Genomic DNA, 24,744 nt, shown 5'->3' with positions numbered 1-24,744 from the left:
CAGCATGCAGAAATTGATCTATTCTTATCTCCTTGTACTAAACTCATCTCCAAGTGAATCAAGGACCTCCACATAAAACCAGACACACTGAAACTAATAGAGGAGAACTTGCTCTTGAGGACCCGGGTTCCGCCTGCACTCACACCAAGTGGGTCCCCACCAGCTCTACATTCAGTCTCCCAGGACGCACTGCAGCCTCTTAGCTGCCACAGGCACCTTCATGCATGGAGACAAGCTAGCAAATGTAAATGCAAAATAAAAATACAGCTTAAAACTGCACATGCCCAGGTGCCAAAGAGAAAAGTGAGGTGGTAAATTTTCCACACATACAAGTAGAGCAAAAGTACACTGAATTCTGCATGTGCCATCGAGTGCACTGTCAGTGTGACCAGCTTTCTCACGCAGAGCCAGCCACTGCCAGATTATAAACTGTCAGAGAAGAAGCAACTGGGACAAAAAGAAAGAAAGAAAACAAATGAAAGGAAATGAAAAGAAAAGAAAAGAAAAGAAAAGAAAAGAAAAGAGCAAAGCAAAGCAAGCATTGGCGAGCGGTCTGGATGATCGCAAACTGATTTCCGATACCCTTCTAAACTAACCAATGACTCCATTTCACAAATCTCAAGAAAAGATTTCAAACTATCTGTGGTATTTGGAAAACAGCCACATTTTTAGAAACATGCAATGCTGAACACATTCATAAGAGCTCTTTTTGTTAAAAACAAATTGTTACAAATAGCATGAAATCTGTGGAATGGTGATGAGCTTCCCAATTTGTCTTAAATTCATGAAAATTACTTAATTTTTATTCTAAGTGAAATAAAAAAACAGTAAATTGTTCTGATTGAATATTATGGAGCATAATTACGTGGGAAAGTAAGAGACTCAAAAGCAGATTTAATCATTCTAAAGTAAAAAAAAAAATGAATGCAAGCAAAACAGAATTTGTACTTATTTGAGTTTCAAAACAGAAGTATAACCAACGTAAATGGGGATACACAACCAACAAGGACCTATGAACCTAGGAGAAAATCCCCGTGAAGTGTCACAGGCCAGTCTGAGAATCCTGTGCTCACTTCCCTGAGAGTTACTGATGGCAAAGCATTCTAACTCTAAAGGTGCTATCCTTTATGTGCCCTGATACTACAGCATCAAGGACGAGGTTCCCAGCTCCAAGAGTCTGGCAAGCAGCTCAGTGTGTGTAAAACAAGGTAACAGACTCCATGAGGCCGAGCACAGGCACATCTGCTTCTCGTGGGAGACAGCTTAATCCACTTAGTTTACTTTCAGGGGATCCTCTGTCAATAGCAGTATTTGTCACATAGGAGATGCGCAGCAGGGGCTGAAGAGATGGCTCAGTGGTTAAGAGCACTGACTGCTCTTCCAAAGGTCCTGAGTTCAAATCCCAGCAACCACATGGTGGCTCACAACCATCTGCAATGAGATCTGACTCCCTCTTCTGGTGTGTGTGAGCTACAGTGTACTTACATATAATAAGTAAATAAAGCCTTAAAAATAAAGGGATTCACTTTAAAAAAAAAAAAAAAGGAGATGCGCAGCAAAGAAACGACAAGAAGAGCATTGCGTGGGGCCACAAGCGGCTCCTGTGGGGCACTTGCTGCTGAGGCTGGCACTGAGCCCCATGCCCAGGATCTACATGTGAGGTAGGAGGAGCTGACTCCTGAGAGATGCTCTCCGACCTCACATGTCTGCCATGGAATGCATGTGTGCTCACACAAACACATGCATACAAAAACACATGCAAAATTAAAACCATAAATTAAGCTACTTTACAATAGTTTAATCTGTTTGTGAGTCTACTGCTTTTCCATATTAAAATAAACTAAAAAGCTCAAGTGTATAAACAAGGACACCCATAGCTGGAAGACTATAAGTGATACCAAAACAGAGTTCCCAGTAATAATGCTGTATGGTTGAAATGGGAAAGGTCAAGTTATTATTTAGAAGCACAAAGTAAAAGTTAGTTCTTCTAGTTCAAGATGTTTCAGGATATAAATTCATCGATACTCAAGTCAGAGAAAATCATTAAAGATGAGCCCCAAACACCGACATTTCCTTAAGATCGTCTTTTAGGAGATGGCAAACGAGCATCTGCATGGATGGGTGTGAGCCGCTCCGGCCACAGCCATGGCCACGGCCACGGCCACGGCCACGGGAGGTTACAGGGGCCCTCCTGGCAAGCTCAGCATCCTACACTAGGGACTGCATTTCGCCTTTGGCTGTGTTTCAGCTCCACTCCTTGCCCAACACTGGATACTCAGAATATAAGGAACTCTGGGTGGCAGCCAGGGCTGTCAGTGGGGAGCCTCGGGCCCTTCTACCCTCATCTTCATCTGCCTGTCACTCTCGTAGCTGATCTCCCACTCTGCACCCTATACTTTCTTCTTGCATCTGCAGATGAGTGGTTACTCAGAAATGTGAGGATACCATGGCAGGTAGCCAGGTGGACTGTGGGCAGATGCATCCTCCTCTAGAAGCTGTGTCCAGAGGACAAACCCAGTGCTAGGCCTGCGGACAGTGGGACAAAGTAGAACAGATACATATGACATCACATTATGAAGCTAAGTTCTGCAAAAACTTAAAAAACAGCACACAATGAGTTCAGGGTCTCAGCCAGGGAGTTTCCTGGGGAAGCTGAGCCAGCCATGTGACCTGAGCTCATAGTACTCCAGAGCCCAGGTAGAGCGCAGGCAGGGGTGGAGACAGCACACAGAACAGTCTGCATGCATGCACTGGAAAGGCCTTTGCAAGCACTCACTACGAGTGCAGCACCTCAGAAACTTAATGCTCTGTCAGAGTAGGGAAGCCCAGGCGAAGATCCTAAACAAGGTCAGCCCTGGGTGTAACTACACAAAGAAGGCTGCCTCAAGAAGCATGAATCAGTCTCATCTTGAAATACAGAACTACTAGGAAATAAAGCTTTAAGGCATTGTTAACTTTAAGCGTTTGCAACATGCATCGCTTTAACAAGCATCCTTATGCCTGTTTTTAAGGGAAATCTAGAGGGCTGATGAGACATTCCTTTGAAACTCACTTTTGGAAAGCTTCCGGCTGCAGCTGTCCGATGCCAGCTGGACAGAAGCCTGACAATGATGACAAATGGACCAAAACCCCAGGACAGCACTGCCAGAATCAGAATCATTTCTCCTCCAAAAAAAAAAAAAAAAAAAAGAAAGAAAGTAACCAGGATGTCTCTAAGGAATTTTCAACTAGGGGTTGGGGATTTAGCTCAGTGGTAGAGCGCTCAAGGCCCTGGGTTTGGTCCTCAGCTCTGTTAAAAAACAAAAATCAAAAAACAAAACAAAAAACAAAAAAAAAACAAGGTAACTGGAATTTTCAACTACCACCTTGAAAACCATTAAAATTTGACCACTATGAAAGAGAATAAAAGAATTTAGCATTACTTTTACCAACTTAAAGGACAAAGCAGCCTGAGTAGAAGGCACTTCAGAAGATTTCAAACCAACTTAAAAAATGCAAGCAATATTAACAAGTTTTAAGTTCCTCACTATGATCCCCAGTACAAAACGCCACAGACACATGGGTGGTCTGGTCTCCGTGCTAGGCCTCACGCCTTCCCTGTCCACCACACGTCACTCACAGTGCACACATCCAGAACAGCTCTTGCTGGAGTGTGGAAGGAGTGGCTGGTGACTGCTTTCACAAGTCCATGTTTCACAAAGCTCCTGCAAGCTCTTTGGATTTATCATATTTAAGGTACAATTCTCAAATTCTACATAAAAATTATGTAGCATGTACTGACCTTAAAACCACAAAACTAGAAATCCAAACCCAAGACATGCTGGGCGATTTCGAGGTCAGCATCATGTCCTGCAGGAAGCACTGTGCATTAGAACGTAGGAAAGGCCTAAATACCAGACCACACAACAGGAGACTTACAGACATAAAAATACGAAAAGCAGAAACCTTTCACCCTATTCTGTTACTAAAGCGGAACATAAGGCCACACTGCTGACGCAGCAGAAATGGGAAGTAGGCCAGTACTTCCTCTCAGAGGCTGAGATCAAATTTAAGATAACAAAAGCAGAATTCATTGACAAGAATCTAATGTCTAAACAAAAGCCAGACAATCGATCAATATAAACACTGTAACCTCCATCAGACACTTAATCAATATAACACTGTAACCTCCATCAGACACTCAATCAATATAAATCAATGTAACCTCCATTCGGCATGTTCTCTACAACCTAGAAGGCCAACGCTATGGGGTGCACTCTGATTTTATTTGTTGCTTGATTTCACTAGACTAACTAGTTAAAACTGTTACTAGTTAGTTTAACTAGTTAAAACTTTGACATCTACTATAAAATATTATAGTAATCATTTCATAATATCTCCATGTAAAATTAGTTGCCAATGGTATTAAAGACTGCTTGAAACAAACCTTGAATCCTCGTGGCCCCTTTTCTACTTTTCCAGTGTTGACTACTGTTAAATATCTGGTGTATTCTTTTAAATCTTTTTCTATATACATATATGACCCTAGAGAAAATATCTACTGTCATATTTGACCTAGAAAATCAAATGGCTCTGTGTTGCTGTTATCCTAGGTAATTTTATTTACTTTGGAGTTAGGCTTGCATTAGCCAGTGTGGATCCTCTACGCTTCTCCACACATGTGCGTGCAGACACACAAAGCCTGTGTGAACTGTGTGCGCGGGTATACGTATAATTTTTAATTTTTCATATTTATTTACTCTCTCTCTGTGTGTGTGTGTGTGTGTGTGTGTGCCACATGCATGTGCCACAGCAGCACCATAGAGGTCAGAGGAGAGCCTGCAGGACTCAGGTCACTCCGTGCACTATCTGGATTCCCAGAGACTGAACTTAGATCATCAAGTTCTGCAGCAAGCACCTTGCTGGCTGAGCCAGCCATCTCTCCAGCCACGATTCTTCCAGAAATCAGCATAGTTGACACACACCACTGTTTATTCCTTTTGAAGAACACTCAGGTTTTTGCACCCTTACAAATAATGCTACAAAAGCATTCTTTATGCATGTTCTACTGTGCGTGCACATGAGCTTTTCTTTGTAGGAAACTATAATGCATAAATTAAATATGAATAGATAGTGCTACATCATACTGCACAGTAGCTGTGCTGATTTCATAGTGTCACCAGTGGGGCACGAGAATCCTGACCTCATGGAACCACATATCATTAGTCCTCAGGAGAATCATACACCATTAGCCATGAGCAGTCCAATGGAGTAGGCTGTTCTTAGTCAGTGAGCGTGTTCTGATAACTGACAGCTTCCTCACAGCTCCTTCTCCTCACTCACAGTGCAACTGGACAGTCTGCCAAGTTTTACTTCAAAGCTGCTTACATATTCTGTTAATTAGTTACATGTGGCAAGCATTTCCCCAGTCTTTTACTATAATTTGCAATATTTTAAGTAAATTAAGTCAATTAAAATTATTTTGTAGTGCTGGGAATTAAACCCTGGACACGTGGATCCATGTCACAGTGCCGAGCTACATACATATCGAACCTTATGTTCTGTGAGACCAGATCCTGCTCTATAGTTCAGTCTGGCTTGGGATCCACTACTTTAGCCTACTGAGTGCTGTCACGATAGGTGTGGGTTACCACGCCCGATGCCTGTGAGTTCAATTTTTAATGAGTAAAGGGAATAATTTGCTTTGCTCTTTATGACTTTCACTTTTGCATGTCATGCTTAGGATACAAGGCTAAAGCTATCAGTTTTCTTCCAAGGCTTTTATAGCCTGAATTCCATTTGGCTCTTTATACATAATTCAGTTTGTAAAGTACAGTTCTATTCTTTTTTTTATCAAGTAGAAAGAAAAATTTAATTTCTCTGAGCCACTGCTTCCCAAGTTATAAATGGACATAATAGTATCTGCCTCACAAAATGCATTTTAAGATTAAAGGAGACTATACTTTTCAACTGCCTAGCTCAGGCCTGGTCAAATAACAAACACTTGCTATTTATTATTTGGATAGGAAAAGTATTTTCATGTGTATGTTTGTGTGTGTATGTGTGTGTGTGTTATTAATGCACGCAAAAGCTTTAATAATAATTCATGACATATTTAACAAAATCAAGACCATCAGCTACCAGTCACCCCTACTGGCAAATCAGGTTTTGTACAGCAATCAGTACATTAATCATGTGTGGAAGTCACAGTCACTGGAAACATTAAACCTTCTTGTACTCTGTGAAGTACCAAGGCTTTAGTGTTTAGTATATAGATACAGCTCAGCAGAAGGCCGAACAGTTACAAAGCACTGCATAGATATCATCATCTCAACTACTGTTCCAAACACCTAGTATGCTCTAAAAGTGAGAGCAGAGGCCCAGAAAGGCTGGGTGACTATAGTGAGATTACCCAGAAAACAGTGGAAGAGCTAGATTATGTATCCAGGGCAGTCCTCACCAAAGCTCAGCGCTCCTGTTGACCAGGTAAAGATGCCTTTGCAGGTTTTCCCACAAAATAGCAAAACAGAATGCTCCATCCAGAGCAAGAAAGCACGTTGTCTATAGGTCAAGGCGCACAATACCTGCCTGCCTCTAATGACCAGCCACTCCCTGTCTGCACACCAGTTCTGCCTGTGGGGGTCTCTGAGTACTGAGCAGCCAACCCCTCTCATCACAAGCAGAGCCGCATGAGCAGCGAGGCCACCAAGGCCAGGGACCCAGAGTTGAAGCGACTGACAAGACCTCAGTGCGGCTCGCAAGCGGACACGCAGTATGCTAAAGATTCAGAGGAAAGTATGAAGTCAGCTGACAACCTAGTGGGTGGGGCTTAGTGAGGGAATAACTCGGAAATAAATGCAGTTTGGGCTTCTGAAATGAGCAGAGCAGACAGAGACAGGACAAGACTACTGAACACGGACTCACAGACTGAAAACAGCATTGCATTCTATAATAACCCATCATTGCCAATTTCTACTGCATAAAATTTTACAGAAGAGAAAAGACTTGCTTCAGGGGAAAGAAACTAGATCAGGAGATGCACATGGAGGGAGGCCTGTGGTATTTCAGCCTGGGCAAGAATTTGGACAGAGTTCCTTTGTAACCACCCCCTTGTCAGCCTTCCTCTGCCGATGCTGTGACAGCTGCATCCTCTTCCTATGACATCAGAATATGCTTTGCCACAGGCACATGAGGAAGATGTGCCAATAGGTCATTCTGCCTAAACCACACTGTAAATCCAAGTCCTGATGCAGTCTAAGGAGTTCCAATCACGCTCACCTTGTGAAGAATACTGTTGAGAAAAGGGTAACGGAACGGGGTGACCCATGAGGATTATCTATTTCAGTTCTCTTACCTTATATTAGATTTGAACTAAGAGCTAAAATAAATGACTTGTTCCGTGATGTTTCCCCACAGCTGGCACTCAGACCCCTGCCACCCTTTCTTCACAAAAGCTACAGTGAAGAGACCATCTAAACTCTGGTTTACTAGGAGCTGAACTTAACTGCATGTGACTCAGCATCGGATCAAAGGACACAATGCCCTTACAGACACGATGTCCTCTGTGGTCAAAGACTCTGGATACAAGGCACACTTACTTAGTCAGCGTCTCGATGGTCTGGATGTGCACGTTGCTATGTGTCTGGGAAAGAACAGCTTCATGCTGAGCACATTTCAAACAGAGGCCACCCACACGGCTGGCTGTGCTCGCAGACAGAAGGGACTCTTTATGCTTCAGTTTTTCCTTAAGGTCCTCACAGGTTTTCTGGTATTCAGCTAAGTCTTTCCTAGAAGAAAGTGAAACATTCTAGGCTAAGTCCAGGGAACAGCACAAGTACAGAGGGCACCATTACCACCGTGTGTGATGCTGCACACAGGAGACACTTTACATATGTATCTTACTAACTCTCACCACAATGTTGAAGCACAGGAGTGATTGCTTTATTTTTTTTTTTGTACATTATGAAGTAATTCTAATTGGATAACACCTGTAGTTCACCAACTGCTAAAGTCTATCTTCAGAACCTTTTGCTGTGTCTAGAATGGATGACTTCATTTTACCTCACAAGCATCAGCTGAGATTCCAGAAGGTCAGTCTTTGCCTCGTATGTGAGCTTCAGCCTCTCCTGTGGAACAAGGCAGGAAAGCACATTTTTGCCATGTCTTGTTTTCATAAAAAAAAAAAAATTCTAAATAGTAACTCAGGGTTTTCTCTCTAACCCACAGGAGGATCACGGCTGCAGGGCTGCAGGGCTGCTTTCCCTAGCTCACTCCAATTCTGCTATTCTATTAGGTGAATGTCAATGCAGAACCATTGGGCCCAAAATGGTGACTGCTTACGATTTTTATTTTCTTTTAAAACTGCACATACCAAGTCTTACCCTTAAACGTGTGACTTTGCAGAAAGTTGATTGTCACTTAGTAGGTTCATAATGGTAAAGTACAAACTTTATCAGAATTCCCCGTTGTAAGTGAAACATGTTTGGCTTGAAATATATACATATTTTGAATAGAAACGTTAAAAGTTTAATGCCTACCATGATAAGCCAAATGGACACCCCATCTGTAGGCTGACTCTGAATGCAATCTACAGTTTAACAAGCACTTTTTAGGTATCTACACAAAGGTCCCTCAAACCTCGCCAAGAGCTTGTACTCTTGAAGGAACAGACTGGCACATGAGTCTCCGTGAGATGAACAGGAGGGAAGGCACAATTATGATCCAGTTAAAAGAAATACAGCAGGCTTCTTAGGGCAGGAGTTAAGGCTTGAATAAGGATATCCAGGACAGAATCTAAAGCTGTCACACCACACTGAATCTTTGGGCAGCCTGACTGGATCATCACCACAAGGTAAAGTGCTACGAGAAGGAGCAGCTGGATGTGGGAGGAACAGGAGAGTGTGAGACAGGAAAGAGTATAAATGCTGAGACAATTGTTTATCCAACCCATGCAGCTGAGGCACTGGACATGCGCTGAAAACTTAGCAGACTGAGGGTAGCATCAGAATAATTGGGGAAAACAGAGTTTATAAGAACTAACTCCAAATGCGTAGGTAAGAGGTCAGACTGTGAAGCAGATAACCCACCAATAAATACTGAACAGTAAGTCTGTCGTGTGGAGATACTCACGAGTCAGGGGGACGGAAGTTTATAACTGATCAGTTCTGAGACAGAAAAAGGCAAAACTCATCCAGGTTTCTGAACAGAGTGAGAAAGTGAATGCCAGGGCTAAAGATTATTTCAGAACCAGGAAGGAGAGAAAAGAAATTCCCCAAAATAATTCAAGCAGTGACACATGGAAGCAAACAATAGGACAATAAAAAGAACTCAAAAAGCAATATGGCCACGTTGAGGGAGAACCAATAGTATGAAAAATCCTATTAATTTACAATGGCATAGACACCACATTATAAAACTAATACCAGAGCGGCTGAGAGCCAGAGATCAGCTGTAAGGAAACCTCCCTCAGATACTAAGATATAAACAGGCTGAAAGTGAAGGACAGGAGAAGAGAAATCCCACCACTCTAATGCTCGTGTTTGAAAAAATATGACTTAGTAAAAATAGCAAACTCTGCAAGCTTTTTTTAATCATGGGAGGAGTTCAGAAATGAATATTATACTTATGATAGTATCCAAACTAAGTAAGGACTAGTTCTAATGAAGGATATTTGAGTCCTTTCCTCAGAGGACCTAAAAATAGCCAAGCATGGTGGTATACTCCACGTCCACTGCACTTCAGAGGCTCAGGCAGGATGATCATGAGTTCCAGGGCCTAGATTCTAGGCTCACCTGAAACAGACCAGGGTCAGCGCATCCTGAGCTATGCTCAAAGACCCTGTTTCAAGAAAGCCAAAGGCCAGGGATGCAACTCAGCAGTGTAGTGCTTTGCCCAGGGGTGCTCGGTCCAAGTTTTAATTCCCAGAATCTCAAGGACAAAAAATAAAAAAATAAAGGTTAAAGATGACTTAAATACATAGAGTTGTATGGAATTCACAAAGATGGGTGAAATGGTGTTATAAGGGCATTCATTCCCAAATGACATATATTTTAAAATGGCAATCTAAATCAAACTCTACAATGTATTTGGAAATTTGAAAGGCCAAAATAGTAAAGATACTCGTGGAAAAAGAATAACATTCTATATGATGTGGTCTAGGATTCAGGCTATAATAATCAAGACAGTTCAGTATGAGCACAATGAGAAATAGAACCACTCTTGACCTATAGAAAAGGTGCTGAGATGCAGAGGAGTTTTCCCAGGTATGTGCTCACCTTACATGTGCAAGCTGTTGGGTTGACCTTCAAAACCACAGGCACAAAATGTGTAAATTATGAAGACCCAAGGCTATTTTTTCAATAAATAGAACTCTAATATATCGATAAACACATAAGACAAAACCAAAATGTGATCTGTGTGCTTCACATCATATACCAAGATGAATCATATACCAAGATGAATTTACATCTAAATGTAAAAGGTACATCTATACACTCCAGAAACTACTTTAAGAAAATATTCTGTGTCAGAAAGGGACTTTTTAAGCTACAGAAAGCGCTATACAATGAACAAGCAATGAAATATTTGTAACTAAAGCAAAGCAATTACCTACCACAAGAATTAAAAAGATTCTTAATGAGACTACAAAACTTACTGCACACAGTAAAGCATGTGTAAGTATGTGCGTGCATGTGTGTGTACATGTATGTAGTGTGTGAAAAGCCATGTACCTGAATATATATTAAAAAATCCCCCAAATCAGCACATCAAATAAATGTACTATAATAAGGAGCAGAAGCACTCTATAGCACACTTTGCTATAAGCTCAGGGGTGGCCTGGGTTCATGGTGAGTTCCAGACCAGCCTAGAGAGACCTTGTATGAAAGAAACAAACTCATAGAAAACAAATAAACAAAAACCCCAAGCAAATGCACATAAGTTCATTAGAAGCACTGCCAACAATGTATAAAGAAGAGAGTGGAGTTCAGGCTAAGTCCTGTGTCACAGACAGGGTGTAAACTGGTGAGGAACTGCTTGGAAGGCAGCCATTGATAATCAATTCAAGTTGAACATTGACATAGCCTGAGACCAAGAATGTGTGAGGTGCATCCCCACAGACATAATGAATGTTCTCTGCAGAAACAGTCACACAAGCCCCAAGCTAGAAGCAACACAAATACCCTTCAACACTAGGTAAGTCTTGTGTAGCACATTTGGGGCTCCTCATTTGGGTAAGTCATTTGGTGGCTCCTCAATGAAGATTGCTATGCTTCTGCTACATGCAGTGGCATGGATAGATCGAGAAATGCAATAGTAGGAAACAAGGACAAATTGTTGGGGCATACATGTAATCCCAGTACTTGAGATGCAGAGGCAGGAGGACTGAGTTCAAAGCCATATTTGGTACCACAGTGAGTACCACCTTGGGCTATATAAGACCTGTCTCTAAAAGACAAACTAAATTTAAAAGAGAAAACAGGGTAAGAGAAAGAAGGAGGGGCTAGATAAAATATATACCATTGTAAGACATCTATGTAACCTTTTCTTAATTGGCAAGATTCAAGTAGAATGTGTTCTTGGTAAATGTTCATGAAAGTCAGGATGTTGATTAGCTATGGAGTGAAGAGACCCTGGATGGCAGGGAACACAGCACAGACATACGAGGATGCTGAGCAGTGGTGGCGCACACCTTTAATCCCAGCACTCTGGGAAGCAGAGGCAGGAAGGTTTCTGAGTTCGAGGCCAGCCTGGTCTACAGAGTGAGTTCCAGGACAGCCAGGGTTATACAGAGAAACCCTGTCTCAAAAAAACAAACCAACAAAATTTTGTGAGTACTCTTTTAGAGTAAATCACTAGGCTGTGAACCTTTGAGTACTTTAATGAATTCATATTGGGTTGTGCAGTAAGAATATTAGGGAAGAGCTGGAGAGATGGCTCAGTGGTTAAGAGCACTGACTGTTCTTCCAGAGGTCCTGAGTTCAATTCCCAGCAACCACATGGTGGCTCACAACCATCTGTAATGGGATATAATGCCCCTTCTGGTGTGTCTGAAGACAGGTACAGTGTACTCATATACATAAAGTAAATAAATAAATCTTAAAAAAAAAAAAAGAATATTAGGGAAGAGGCTGTTGAACTGGTCCATGTGGTCCCAAAACTATTACTAGGTAGAGATCACTTGCAACTGTAAAATGAGCAAGTTGAACTTGCTATCAGGTGCTAAAGTGAAAACAGGAGATAAGGAATGCAGATAAGAGTATAGTCAACTGGCTGGGAAAGTGTGGGGAGGAAAGGAGGTAAAAATGTAGGGTCATGAACAGGATAAATTGAAAAGAAAACAAAACAATCTTTGAGAAACTAGACATCAGACTTGCTAAAGAAAAGGCTATAAGTGATTGCCTTGTGTGCATCCAAAGAACAAGGAGAAACATGGGCAAAGACCTGGAGAAAGCAGGGGATGTTACAGAAAGGAACCAGGAATGACTCGAGGACAGAAAAACTCAGTAACGGACATGACAGACCCATCGGGCAGGCGGGCAGGCTAAAGGCTGGGTGTGAGCAAGTGGGACAGAGCCACCTGAGCCACTAAGGCCAGAGGGGGGGGGGGAGCGAGCTGGAGGGGAGGAAAGGAGCTGCAGCAGCAGAAGCCACACTCACCAGCTCCAGCCTCCACCTCTCAGCATCACCAGTGGATGCAGTTTTGCCGGTTTCAGCATCACCGTGAGAAAATGGTCTCTTTGCAGCTTCATCCACCCTAGAATCCTCTCGAGTCTTAATCCAAGAATTCTGCATGTTTCCCTAAAACAAAACACACCATTAGTTGCAGCTGACAGTCAACATTAAGAAAACATGCAGACGATCAATGGAACCATGATTCCCAGCCACGAGGAAAATGTGTGTGCTGAAGCTCTGCTAGGCAGAGGGTGTTCCAGGGTCAGATGCCCACACGGGCAGGAATAATGCAAATATCCAAAGAGAGGCCTGGTGCCTGCGCACTCGACAGTCTCAGAAAACAGACGCTCCAGAAACTGACAGCCCTTTATTTTCCATATTCCGTGTGCTTCATATAATTTGCTAGGAGTCCCAAGGATAAACTGTAAGGATTTGAGCCCTAGCAATCTGGCTGCAGTATGTACATGCCTTTTACGTAATGAGAGACATGATTGTTCTTGCCTCTGGATTCCTGATAGTGCTTCTAAAAGTCCTGCCATTTTTAGAGTGAAAAGACCATATTTTGGTATGATACTTGGTATTAGTCCACAACTGCCAATACAAGAGTTCCTATGACCTTCATAATGATGCAAATGTTTGAGTGATGGAATTTTTATGCTAATAAGATGACATAGGTTCCTTCAAGGCTTCATGAATGGGGGCATGGTTTACCAAAAACCTTGTTGAAGGGGGAACTCTTAGCCTCCCTGTTCTCTGTGGATAAGAGACGAGACTTGAGACTGACTTGCCGATGGCTACTGGTTTGCTTGGCCACTTGTGGGAAGACACTTTATCTAGCGCCTTTCCAAGACTGTGCTGGCAGGAAATATTTAGTCCTGGTAAACAACTTTGACACACGTGCAGCACGGCTTTGCTATGATTCAACATTGGCATGCTAATGAGGTGCACCTTAGTTCTCCTATCACAATGCGACATGCCCCTAAGCGAGGGCTGCTGGGCTTTATAAGGGCGGCAAAAGACAGGCTGGGGGTGGGGGTGCGGGTGCCCGTGTAGAAGAAGAAAAGGAAGGTCCTAAATAAAGTGTTGCAGAGAAGAACCTGGTCATGTCGCGTCTTTCCTTGCGGGACAAGGTTAGGTGCCGGCAGTTGGTGGCCCGTCCGGGGAAGGTTCAGAACTCTCAGTGTCAGGAGCGGTACCGAAAAGCTGAACAATAAAGAGTGTCCGCAGAAGAATCCTGCAGAGGAATCCTGTTGCTGTGCGTCGTTCTTGCTGGACAGACGATAGGTGCGCGACAGCCACTAACAAGTCAACCATGCCTATGTAAGGAGCCTTCTTAAAATTCCAAATGATAGGGAGAATTCTCCAAATTTGAAGAATTTCTGGGTTGGTGAACACATCATTGTGCTTTAATAAACTTTTCTCTAAAACTGACCCTCTGTGTATTTCATTTCTCTAAGTCATTATTCTCTTTTTAGACAAGAACTTGAAAGCCACTGGCATTGGTGGCAATTGAGGTTTTCAGGATCACAGCTCTAAGTCAGGAAAAGCTCAGTTCTTAAAAGACACTGCAATACTCTTAGGACTAAGGCACAGTGGAGAGAGGATGCTGGGCGTTGAAAGCAATGAGAAATCTCAGTTTTCTGGAAATGTTTTGGTTCTAGTGTGTCATTTAGATGAAACAAACAAACAAACAAACAAAACCTTCCATAAAGAGTCGGCCTCCAGAGAAGCTTGGTGTGGGAAGGAGCTCAGCCCTGCAGGAGTGCTCGCAGACAGTTCGCCGTCACTATTAACTGAAATGGAAACTCAAGGGGTCTTTGGAAAGTCAGTTGTATGGTGGTCTGCTGGGGCATGAAGGAACGTGAAGGAACGTTTCGTTAAAGTGAACACAGGTGTGAAGGCTAAGGCACTCTCCTAAAGACATGTTTGGCTGAAGCTGACACAGGAGAGAGGATGTTCTGCTAAGCAAGAAAGGACACCCAGTGAAGGATTCTTCAACAACAACACGCATATACTAGTCCGCTTTACACTGTAAAGTTGAGCTGCATTTTGTCAGGACACCATAGAGAGAAAGAAATGAACCAAAACCCTTATGGCTGTGCGGTAGCTTCTTGCAGCTTCCGAGGACATGGGTGCAGAGTGATGTCAGCTGAGCCAGGCGCACGTGCTGAGGCATGGCATGGCGTGTGGAAGACACGTGATACATGGAGGGAATAAACAGAACTTTGACGAACAGTGGCGGAGGCTGAGTTTGCATTGCTTATAAAGCTAGTTGTGCAACAGTTTGTTGGGCACAGCTTCTCAGATCATCGCTGAGAGAGGCACTGCCAGGAACTTCTCAGGGCATTCTCTGGGTCCCTCTTGCTGACTCAAGCAGAGGCTAAGGCCTGGCTGGCTATCTCTGCTAGGTCATGTCTCCACTGTTGATGCATGTTTGCTATCCTGACTCTCCCGAACCGGACTGCTGGTTTATCTGTGAAATGTTCTCGAGTGGACAGAGCTACCACTGCTAATCTGTGAACTCAACTGCAGATTTCCAGACAACACAGATAGGAGTTGCTCCAAAGAACTTTTCTAAACAGGTCCACTTCCCCTGTATCCTTTCTTTCCCACCCTCTGGTAGGTGGTGGGCTAAAGGGAGGTTAAACCCTTTAAGAACTAATATTTTAAAAAAGGTTTGAAAACTTTACAATTAACAGAGGTAAAGTAAAAAGCGGTGAGAGAAGGAGACTAGGGAATGAATCTGGGTCCCAGGCCAACACATCTGCAAGCTATTGTGTAAGTAGGGGCGTGTCTTACAAGATCTGCTCATATTCTGTTGCTTCTGAAATCAATCAAGGATGAGGTACTAATTCCTCTAGAGAAACTAGCTAATGTCTATAGAACACAGATAGTAGGCCCTTGATATATAACATTATTATTCTTTAGAAACAAGTGCTTATCTTCTATGGATAGCTTTTAAAACCTTGAATAGTATTTAACCAATATTCTTAAACCCTTAAAATCATTGAAAACCTCTTATTTACTTACTGTAGGAAATATTAGTACAGAAAATGACTCAGAAATGTTCTACTTGTAAATTCTATCCTATTTGAGTTTGTACCAACATCTCTGATAAGTAACATATTTTAATATTTTACTTTGAAGTTACAGAGAAAGCTTTTTTGACAGGAAACTTTCATGGGGATTCAACTATGATTTTAAAAGATGATTGATGCATACTGTGAGTAGTTTAGTTTTAATAATACCATAATGGTAATTCCTTTATAACATCTAGGTCATCAACCAGCCCAGACATTCCAAATCCTGGGGCCTTGCCTGCAAAGGCAGGGACAGAATTGAGGAAAAGAATTCTTTCTTTTCTGGGAGAAACCTCTGGGCAATAAGGTTTGGCTCAATGCAAGCATCTCTTACTAATTTATACAAATAGGCAACAAAACATGAGCTTAGGTAACTGGATTTAAGGGGTCAAGGCAGCCTGGGCTCCAGTCCTTGCTTTACCATTTTATAGCTCTGTGACAGTGTATCAGTTACTTAACTACTACATATTTTAACTTCCTCCTCTGAAATACAAATGATAACAATTGCCTTGTATAACTATTGTGAAACTGAAATAATACAAGAAAAGTAACAGGCTTGATACAGTGCCTGATACAAACCCATTAGTCATGACAAATGATAGTTACTATATAATTATTTCAGTCTTTTACAGAAGAGGAAACTGGGACACTGGGAAATCTAAGTTCAAAATAACCTACAGCAAGCATGGCTGAGACATAGTATGTCTATCTGAGTCAGTAAAAAAAAACCTAGTTTTCCTTGGGAAAGATAATATCCCTAACTCACAAACACTGAAGATATGCTAAAAAGTTTTATTCATATTAATTCCAACACTGAATCAAGTATGCACTGGTGTAAGGCCTGTTCACCTACACGAGTAAGCAGCAAGCACAACTGTTCAGCCACAGTGGATACCACAGAAGGCTAAGGGGGCACGCCAGCACGCCCACTACAGTCACGTCAGGGCCTGCATCCCTTTCACTACATGTGAATGAGTAAGCCTGGCACCACAGCCTCTCTGGAACTTTGTCTACTCTACGGTTATGACTAAAGTTTCCTTTTGGCAAATCCTCTTTGCTCAGACTGAAAGGCAGATGTGCCGCGACCACCGCTTCCTTTCCCGCTCACTCCCCTGCCTCTTACTCACTGTCTGCCTGATTTCCTCTCTCACTTCACTTCCTCTTCTCCCACTTCTTTGCCACGGTATAGATACTGAAGACAAGACAATGAATAATTGACTCACTGAGAAGTGATTATATACTTATAAGAAAAGCGCAAGACTATTTTTCTAAGGAGCTATATCCAAGTACTTTTTGTTGGGTGATACCTTTTCTTCAATTAGACATCAAAATTATAAGCACTAAGGTGGAATATTTAACCACTAATATTAGTAATCTTATAAAGCTTCGAAATAGTTTTATATCAAGGAGTAAGTAACTTGTCAGAAATGTAAATGTCAGCACAGAAAACAAACAGAATACTAATCATCAGCCCACTGATGAGTTTTCAAAGTCAACACAAACAGATGCTTTTCAATGGCAAATACACACACATACACAAAAAACAAACAAACAAACAAACAAACAAACAAACAAAACTTCAAGGACCAGAAAGGAAATGCTGGGTCCGTCTGGGGGAAGCAAGCTACAAAACCAAAATCATATGACACATAAGTACATTATCAAGACTCTCACATATTCTTCTTCATAGAACCGATTTACTAATGATGCGTACATCTAGAAACACCAAAGTCCATGACAAAGTAAGCTGCCACTGGCAAGCATCAGAACTGCCCCTGCAAGGTAGAATTTGTCTACCTTCCAAGGGTCTTTAGACTCTACAGAGTCTAAATGGTCTCTACAGAGTCTAAAGACCATTTGATCCATTCTTCAAAGTCTGGGCCAATGATACTAGAGACAAGAGGCAACTTGAAGCTTATATTCCTAGGATCCAACCAGACAGGAAAAATCTTGGGGACCCTCGAGGGATGGAACCCAGGAACTCCCACTGTAGACCCTGACGAGGGTAAATCTTCTCAATTACCAATAAAGGAAATAATTACTATGAGCAAGACTGATTAAACTACTTAGTAAATACCATGAAAAACAAACCCTGCAGACACAGAACAGAATCTTGCTTCTCAGACTCACAGGCCAGGGTTCTTCCTACCACACATTACTGCTCACGTAATCTTACAGCTCAAGAGAAGCATGGAGAAAGTCAACAGATCTGGGTAAGACGCTGAAACATTCCTAGATTAGCACAGCTCCTCCTATAACACATCTTGTGCTTGCAGGTTGCTCTTTCCATATGGAAAAGGCACAAAGGCATGGAGAAGATACCTGGGGACCTCCAGGCCCATGTTCTGTCCCCTGAAGACCCACGCCACCACAGTTGATTCTAACTATTAAAGCGCACAAATTTGAGCACGGCATTCTCCCCAAACTTCAAGGAGAGATGGGACAATTATGTCCAAACTATGGATCATGGGCCATATGTACCCCGGAATAGCTATGAATGTAATGTATCCCAACACAAAATTATCAACTTATTTAAAATTCCGTGAGATAATTTGTTTGTGGTTTTTTTCTTTACAACTCAACTTCACAGTTCTTGAGTATGAACTTTGTAGACAATAATATTATGTGAAAAGGTTGGACCCAGTTGAAAAGCTGGGAAAAGGGTAGGAAGAAAGATTCAAAATAAAAGATTATGGTTATAAACACCACTCACAGACGCATCCAAGAATGTTTGCTCCCTCAGTGTCTCCTCGTGTCTTTGAGATTTCAGTTCTTGCTGGAGCCTTTCATTCTCAAGTACAACTACTTGCACCCTATTTTTCATTCCGGATAATTCATCCTTTAAAAGGCAGAAATCAAAAAACATTAACGGTTTTAAGAAACACATTAATTACTAGGAATTTGACAGGAGATAAATTATGGAAGATTTATACCATCATATTCCTTATGTACAACAATTATATTAAGGTAAGAAAGGAAACCCAACCCTCAGTTTTCTAGGGTTAACTCGGAACTAGGTTTCTAGCATTTGGGTTCCTTAAAGGATAGTTAACGTCTGCTGGCGGCCATATCACAAGGTGTTATTGTTTCGTTTCTACAAGGAATCAAAGAAAAGTCTTAGTTAAAATAGTTATCTAAGAGATTTTTCAAAATAAGGCAATCTGTTGAAAAGTAAGTAAAGTACTAACTATCAATGACTAAATGTCAATAATGTGTGAGGACTAAATGGAGGGAGAGAGACAAGGCATAGAAATATCCAGTGATTATCAACTGGTACCCAGAAGAACTACAAATGAAGCAGACTGGAATAAATGAACCCTTCTGTTTGGCCTAGCATCATGTAATATAAGCCACTAAGGAAGTCACAACTTGAATAGCTACTGAGTGGTAACTTACTTTCTGAAAACAAAAAGTTCTCAAAAATAGAGATATATGAATGCTTATCTTACTGTTCATCACTACTATAATCACAAGTTATTGTGTAATATGCAGATTCATTTTACCAAAGTTAGGAAAAAAACATGTAATTAAATGTTGGGATTGGAAAAATAAATTCCAAAAGTCCAGTTCTTAGTCCAACATGTAATTAAGCTTGGAAGGTATCAACTCAATCCCTCTAATAAAAATCTTTAACAATCTGAAAATACAAATTCTTCTTAGACCCACCTAAGAATTGAAATCACAGAGAAAGCATACTTAGAACTACAACACTGGAACAGAAGCCTCTACAAAACCTCTGCAGAAGCCAGTACTTAGGGAGAAAAATCCAAGTAATAGCTGATTCAAGGCCCAGTGTGGGTCAGTTTAAGGTTTAAAGACTCTAGGGAGATCTAGTAGCCCTCAGAGTTTTAATTCCATGGCTACCAAGTACTCAAGGTAAAAATTAGAAATAAATCCACTCATGCCAGGAAGGGGGAAGTGGAGTTTATGAAATATCCCCAGGACCTGCATCCTCTATAACAAGGCCTTACTTAGATAGAAACGCTTTGAAGGACCTATAAACACCATCTTTATGAAAACCTTTATGGGCTCGGTGAAATGTGAAATGTGAAAGGGGCTCCCAGGGTTGGACAGCACCTTATCTCCTCCATGACTTTCCATACCAATAGGGCTCTCTTGTATTAGAGGAGAAATTCAACCTACAGAAATTCTTTCAAAGACTCTCTAGGGAACCCTGAAGACAGAAGAGGAGATGATTCCAAGACCACAGAAGAAAATTTATCTTGATGTCTACAATAAAAACAGACCATAAAAATAGCCTAACCCCTAGTCATAAAAACATAGTAAAAGCCAGTTCTAGTTAGGCCTTTGTTCTATGAGAAATATCAAAGCAACCTGGGGGAGGAAAGAGTTTATTTAGCTTATACATCCTGATTACAGTCCACCATTGAAGGAAGTCAAGGCAGGAGCTCCAGGCAGGAGCCTGGAAACAGGAACTAGAGCAGAGCTGAACAGGACTCACTCACCGGCTTGATTTTTATGATCACTTGGCTTGCTTTCTTTTATAATGCATAGCACTGCCCTCAGTGGGCTGGGCCCTCCCATATCAACCAGTGATAAGAAAATGCCCTGCAGACATATTCACAAGTCAATCTGTAGGAGGCACTTCCTCAACTGGGGTTCCCTCTTCCTAGAGGGCTCTGTTTGTATGAAGTTGACAAAAACAAAACAGCCCAGCTACTTAAACCAGTTACTATTACTTAGTACACTATGTACAGCACTCTAACACCAACTTTAACAACAAAATAATAAAACTACTGAGCAATTTAACAGTCAGAAATGGCATGAAGGACAGTACCACAGAAGAGTAGTTATTTTCAGTGGATCACAGGAAACATGAAAACTAAGAATTGCAAACTTTTATATAAGGTATGACTGACATACATTGAGGTCCTAATAAGAACAGGAAACTTGTATACAAGGTATGACTGACATACACTGAGGTCCTGATGAGCATCTTACCTTACAGAACTTGACTTCTGCTTCCAAATGGTGAATATATTGAGACTGGTCGTTAATGATAGGAACGAGGTTTTGCATGGTAGGCATGTTACCATCCTCACATTCTGACAGCCGCTACAACAGAGAGGACAAATTAAGCAGCTCCAGATTTAGCAGAGAATCATCTGGTTACCCTCTCTACACACAATTTAGTGTTGGCATGACATAAGCAAAGACTAGACCACAGTGTACCAGATCATAGTGTACACAGGGGATTTATTTCTCTATTCTACAAATTCCACAAGAATAAGACATGAATATCATTTTTAAAAGACAGAAAAAAAACAGTTATTAAAAGCACATGACACATGAAGTTTCTTTTTCAGAGCAGGACACTATAACTGGCTTGGGATGGGCTACCTGCTTAACTACTTAACCACGTGACAGTCCCTTCAGGAATGGTGCCAGAGAAGAGGAGTGTCCCCTGAAATTCACACCAGCTCATCAAGGAAGAGACATCACAAGTCAAATGCACACCAGGGAAGCAAAATTCTGTTTCAAAGGTCATGTTAGAAAAGCTAGAGTTGGGGCTTTCAGTTTGTTGTTGCTGCTGCTGCCGAATGGATTTTTTCAGGTGCAGAGGCATGGAGGGGTGGAGGGGTAAACATAGTCTAGCAGCAGTTCAAAATTATGAATTCTGGAACACAGATCCTCTAAGGCTGCACCTTAAAGGGGGCACACAAGCTGCACTATGTAGCCCAAGGAGACCTTTCAGAAAAAGTTCTTAAAAACCAAATGTGCTGTTGGTTTTTAAGGAAGATGGAATCAGGAAAAGGGAAATGAGAGTCAACCAGCCAGCCTGATGGGAAGGCTTGCAAAGAGAACTTTTCTTCCTCACTCAGATGATTTTTATAGCTTTGGCAGAGTATTATTCCTGGCTAATGTATTTTCTGCATTAAGAGCTGGGCTGGGTATAAAAGAATCAACTCTGAACTAGGTCAAAATTATAGTCTAGGCCTTAGGTCCACCCAGTTATGTTACAGGCTTGCTAAAAGGACACTGTGCCCTAGTCCTGGAATTTCCACAATCATTAAAGAAATGATATATTTAGAATTCTTTAGAAATCTATAAAGCATGACATAAATATTAACACATCGTAGTAGCAGCGGCCTCCTCACAATTCCAGTATGTGTGACACCTTGTAGGGGTGTGGCAATAAACCTGGTGGAGAAGAGAAATGCCATAGGCTGCAGCAACTTCTCAAGTGTCCTGATGTACTATATAAGGTCTGAGATGGCTCCCAGCAAGGCCAGGGCAGTGGCTGCTTTCCTGATCCTCACTGAAATCTCCCCAGCACTGGCCCCTCCCCTACAGGCTCAAGGGCAGATGAGTCAGACCCAGCTAAACAACATATGCTTGGCCCCAATTTGTTCTTGAATACATAACCATGCCTTAATGGGCTGAAAGACTGTATGTGAGTTTATGTACTAATCAATAGCGTTAGATCTGCACCCCAATGCTGCTCTCCAGAGTCCAAATCCTAGGAATCTTCCTGGGCTCCGACTCTTCGCCCATTTCCTGGTCCCTGGTCCCACAACAACTGAACGTAAGCCTGTGTGCTGCACTCTAGAAACACGTGGCTTCCCTTGACATGCAGTGTCATAATGGCGCCCTCACCGGAGCACTGCATTCTTCCAAGCACATACTTTTATGCTTAATTCTTACTTTACAAAAATTCACTTCACTCATGTATTCAATATTTATAGCTATTGATTATAATTTCATAACAACACGTTTTATCACTCAGTGCATTTACTACTGCTGGCTTTTGGTTTTTAAAATGCACTGAAGAGCAAAAGGTAAAAGGAGTGCTTTCAAGTCAATTAGAGGAAGTCGTAGAGCTGTTGCATACTCAGAAGTGCTTATCAGCTCAGAGGACAGAGCAGAGTCCTGGTCTGTGGAACCCCTGGATCAGGGAGGGAGGAAGGGCTCTTTAATACACACAGAGTGGCCGCTTTACAGATGCACAGGTCTATCTACAGGAGTACATATGATAGTGTGGGAACCTGCACTGTGTATTTATACATACTAACCATGAACTATGCTAATTAGAAGTCACTACCATGTCAGACTGTACCATTAAATACACTCTCAAGTCAATACAGCCTGTTAGAAGTATGTAGGTGTTATAAGAGTAAAACCAGGTACTATTGAAATGGACAGTAAATCTAGGTTTTTTTTTTAAATTTGAATACATAGATATCCAAACTATAACAAACTTTTCAAATATAATTTCCAAGAAATGATGCATAATTTCTCACTAATTACAACACTAAATAAAACAGCATTACAAAGGAGAGGGCCTAACATTACAATTAGTAACTTCTACAAATGATCAAATATAGATATGAACTTCTCAAAAATATTACTGAAACATTAGGCCTTTGTATTGACTGTCACTTTTATATATTCGCTAACCACTGCAAAATACATTTATCAAGCTGTTCTCTTGGCCATATTTTTGAATAAGAAAAAGGTATTTAAAAAATCAAGACTCCTTCAGTTCCAACCATTAGAGGTGGAAGAATGTCTCTCTAGAATGGCCATAATCTGGACCCGTGCCACATGCATAAGCGGACACAGGAAACTGAAGCAAATTTAGAAAGCCAGGCCTTTGTCAGGCTTCAAAGGGTGACACTCACCGAGGGGGACAACTTTCGTCTTCGTGGTGGAGATGTCTCATTTTCCTTACTTGTTTGTTGACGCAACAAAGCTTTCAGTTGATTGACTGTAGGGCGAAAGCAATGGATTTATCAACCTTGCTTGAGATTCATAAGTTATGCACTGTTCAGCTATAAATGTCCGTCAAAGACCATGCATCAAAGAATATGTCCTCACTTAACATTAATGGGAGATAAAAGAAATTAGAAGAGGTAGGACCTAGTGAAGAGCTGGGGATTTGATTATTAAAACAAATTATTAAATTAAATTCGATTATCAAGCTATTAAATGAAGGAAATCTTCAGGTCACTGGGGAGAGTGGGATTCCACCTCTTCTTCCTCTTTTTCCCTTCCTGGTGTGAGGTAAATAGTCTTACCAATCTGCATGCATCTCCCTGATGTGCTGCCCTGACATATATGCCCAAAGAAGCAAGGCCAATCAACAATGGGCTGAATCATGCAAAACTATAACCAAAACAAACCTTTAAGGTATGCTGGCAGACTCCAGTAATATCATCACTTGGGAGACAAAGGTAGGGGCATGACCACAAAAAGTAGGCATGCCCACCTTGCCTACAAAGAGGGTTCCTGGCCATCCAGGGATTCATACTGAGACCCTGTCTCAGAAAACAAGTATATTCTTTATAGGTTTGTTTATGTCAGATGTTGTTATAGTGATAGAAAGTAGACTAACATTTTATTACATCAGTACAGCAAATATTGCTTAAACTTCTATTAAGCAACAAGAACTTTGCTATTGGCTGGGGATACAAAGAAAAAAAATCAAAACTCTACCTCTTGAGTAAGAATTTAATAAGCCAGTTACATCAGTAGATATAAGCTTTTAGTATAAACGTAGAGCTGCACACACAGCTTCAAAGGCAGGGAACACAATCCGTGCTTGCTCTCACACAGGTGCTAACTGCTGCACTGAGCAGGAGTTCAGCACACAGGAAAGAGTGGAAAGATGTCAGGAGTTTCAGTCACAAGGCACTGCAGGTGTAAAGGTATACATGCATGGTCAGGGGTTGCTAAGGGATGGCTGCTTTCTAAGACAGATGGCTCAGATGAGACTTGAGAAAGGATGGCTAAGAAGACAGCATGGAAAAATATGACTGGAGGTGTGTGTTAGGAAATACTGTTATGGTAGGAAAATATTGTTAATCCATCCTAAGGATTTTGGACTTCAGTCTATAGGATTTTGGAAGTTAAAAGAGGAAAGCTGAGTAAAGGAATTTTATTGCTCTTCTGTTACCCAGCAATAGAAACTTAGTGTAGAGTGGCCAACTGGGCGGAGCCAGGCCTGTGGAGGTGGAGAGTCCGCTGTGGGCCATGCTCCACCTGACAGTCA

The 24,744-nt window shown here is 41.6% G+C and overlaps 1 protein-coding gene across 5 annotated transcripts in view; it reads right to left on the bottom strand.

The window, feature by feature from the left end:
* Sdccag8 (SHH signaling and ciliogenesis regulator SDCCAG8) overlaps positions 1 to 24,744 on the bottom strand; it is a 195,275-nt gene that overhangs the window by 159,696 nt on the left and 10,835 nt on the right. For all 5 annotated transcript variants that reach the window (XM_052200142.1, XM_052200141.1, XM_052200140.1 and 2 more), the window contains exons 3-8: positions 23,375 to 23,460; positions 20,694 to 20,807; positions 18,445 to 18,570; positions 12,637 to 12,777; positions 8,041 to 8,105; positions 7,578 to 7,766 (exon numbers count right to left, since the gene is read on the bottom strand). In XM_052200142.1, coding sequence (XP_052056102.1) covers positions 7,578 to 7,766; positions 8,041 to 8,105; positions 12,637 to 12,777; positions 18,445 to 18,570; positions 20,694 to 20,807; positions 23,375 to 23,460 — 721 coding nt within the window. The remainder of the gene's footprint in view (positions 1 to 7,577; positions 7,767 to 8,040; positions 8,106 to 12,636; positions 12,778 to 18,444; positions 18,571 to 20,693; positions 20,808 to 23,374; positions 23,461 to 24,744) is intronic.

This window comes from Apodemus sylvaticus, chromosome 12 (assembly GCF_947179515.1).
Source record: "Apodemus sylvaticus chromosome 12, mApoSyl1.1, whole genome shotgun sequence".
Taxonomy (NCBI): Eukaryota; Metazoa; Chordata; class Mammalia; order Rodentia; family Muridae; genus Apodemus; species Apodemus sylvaticus.
The sequence above is the reverse complement of the archived record's forward strand: the minus strand, read 5'-3'. Positions and strand labels throughout refer to the sequence as shown.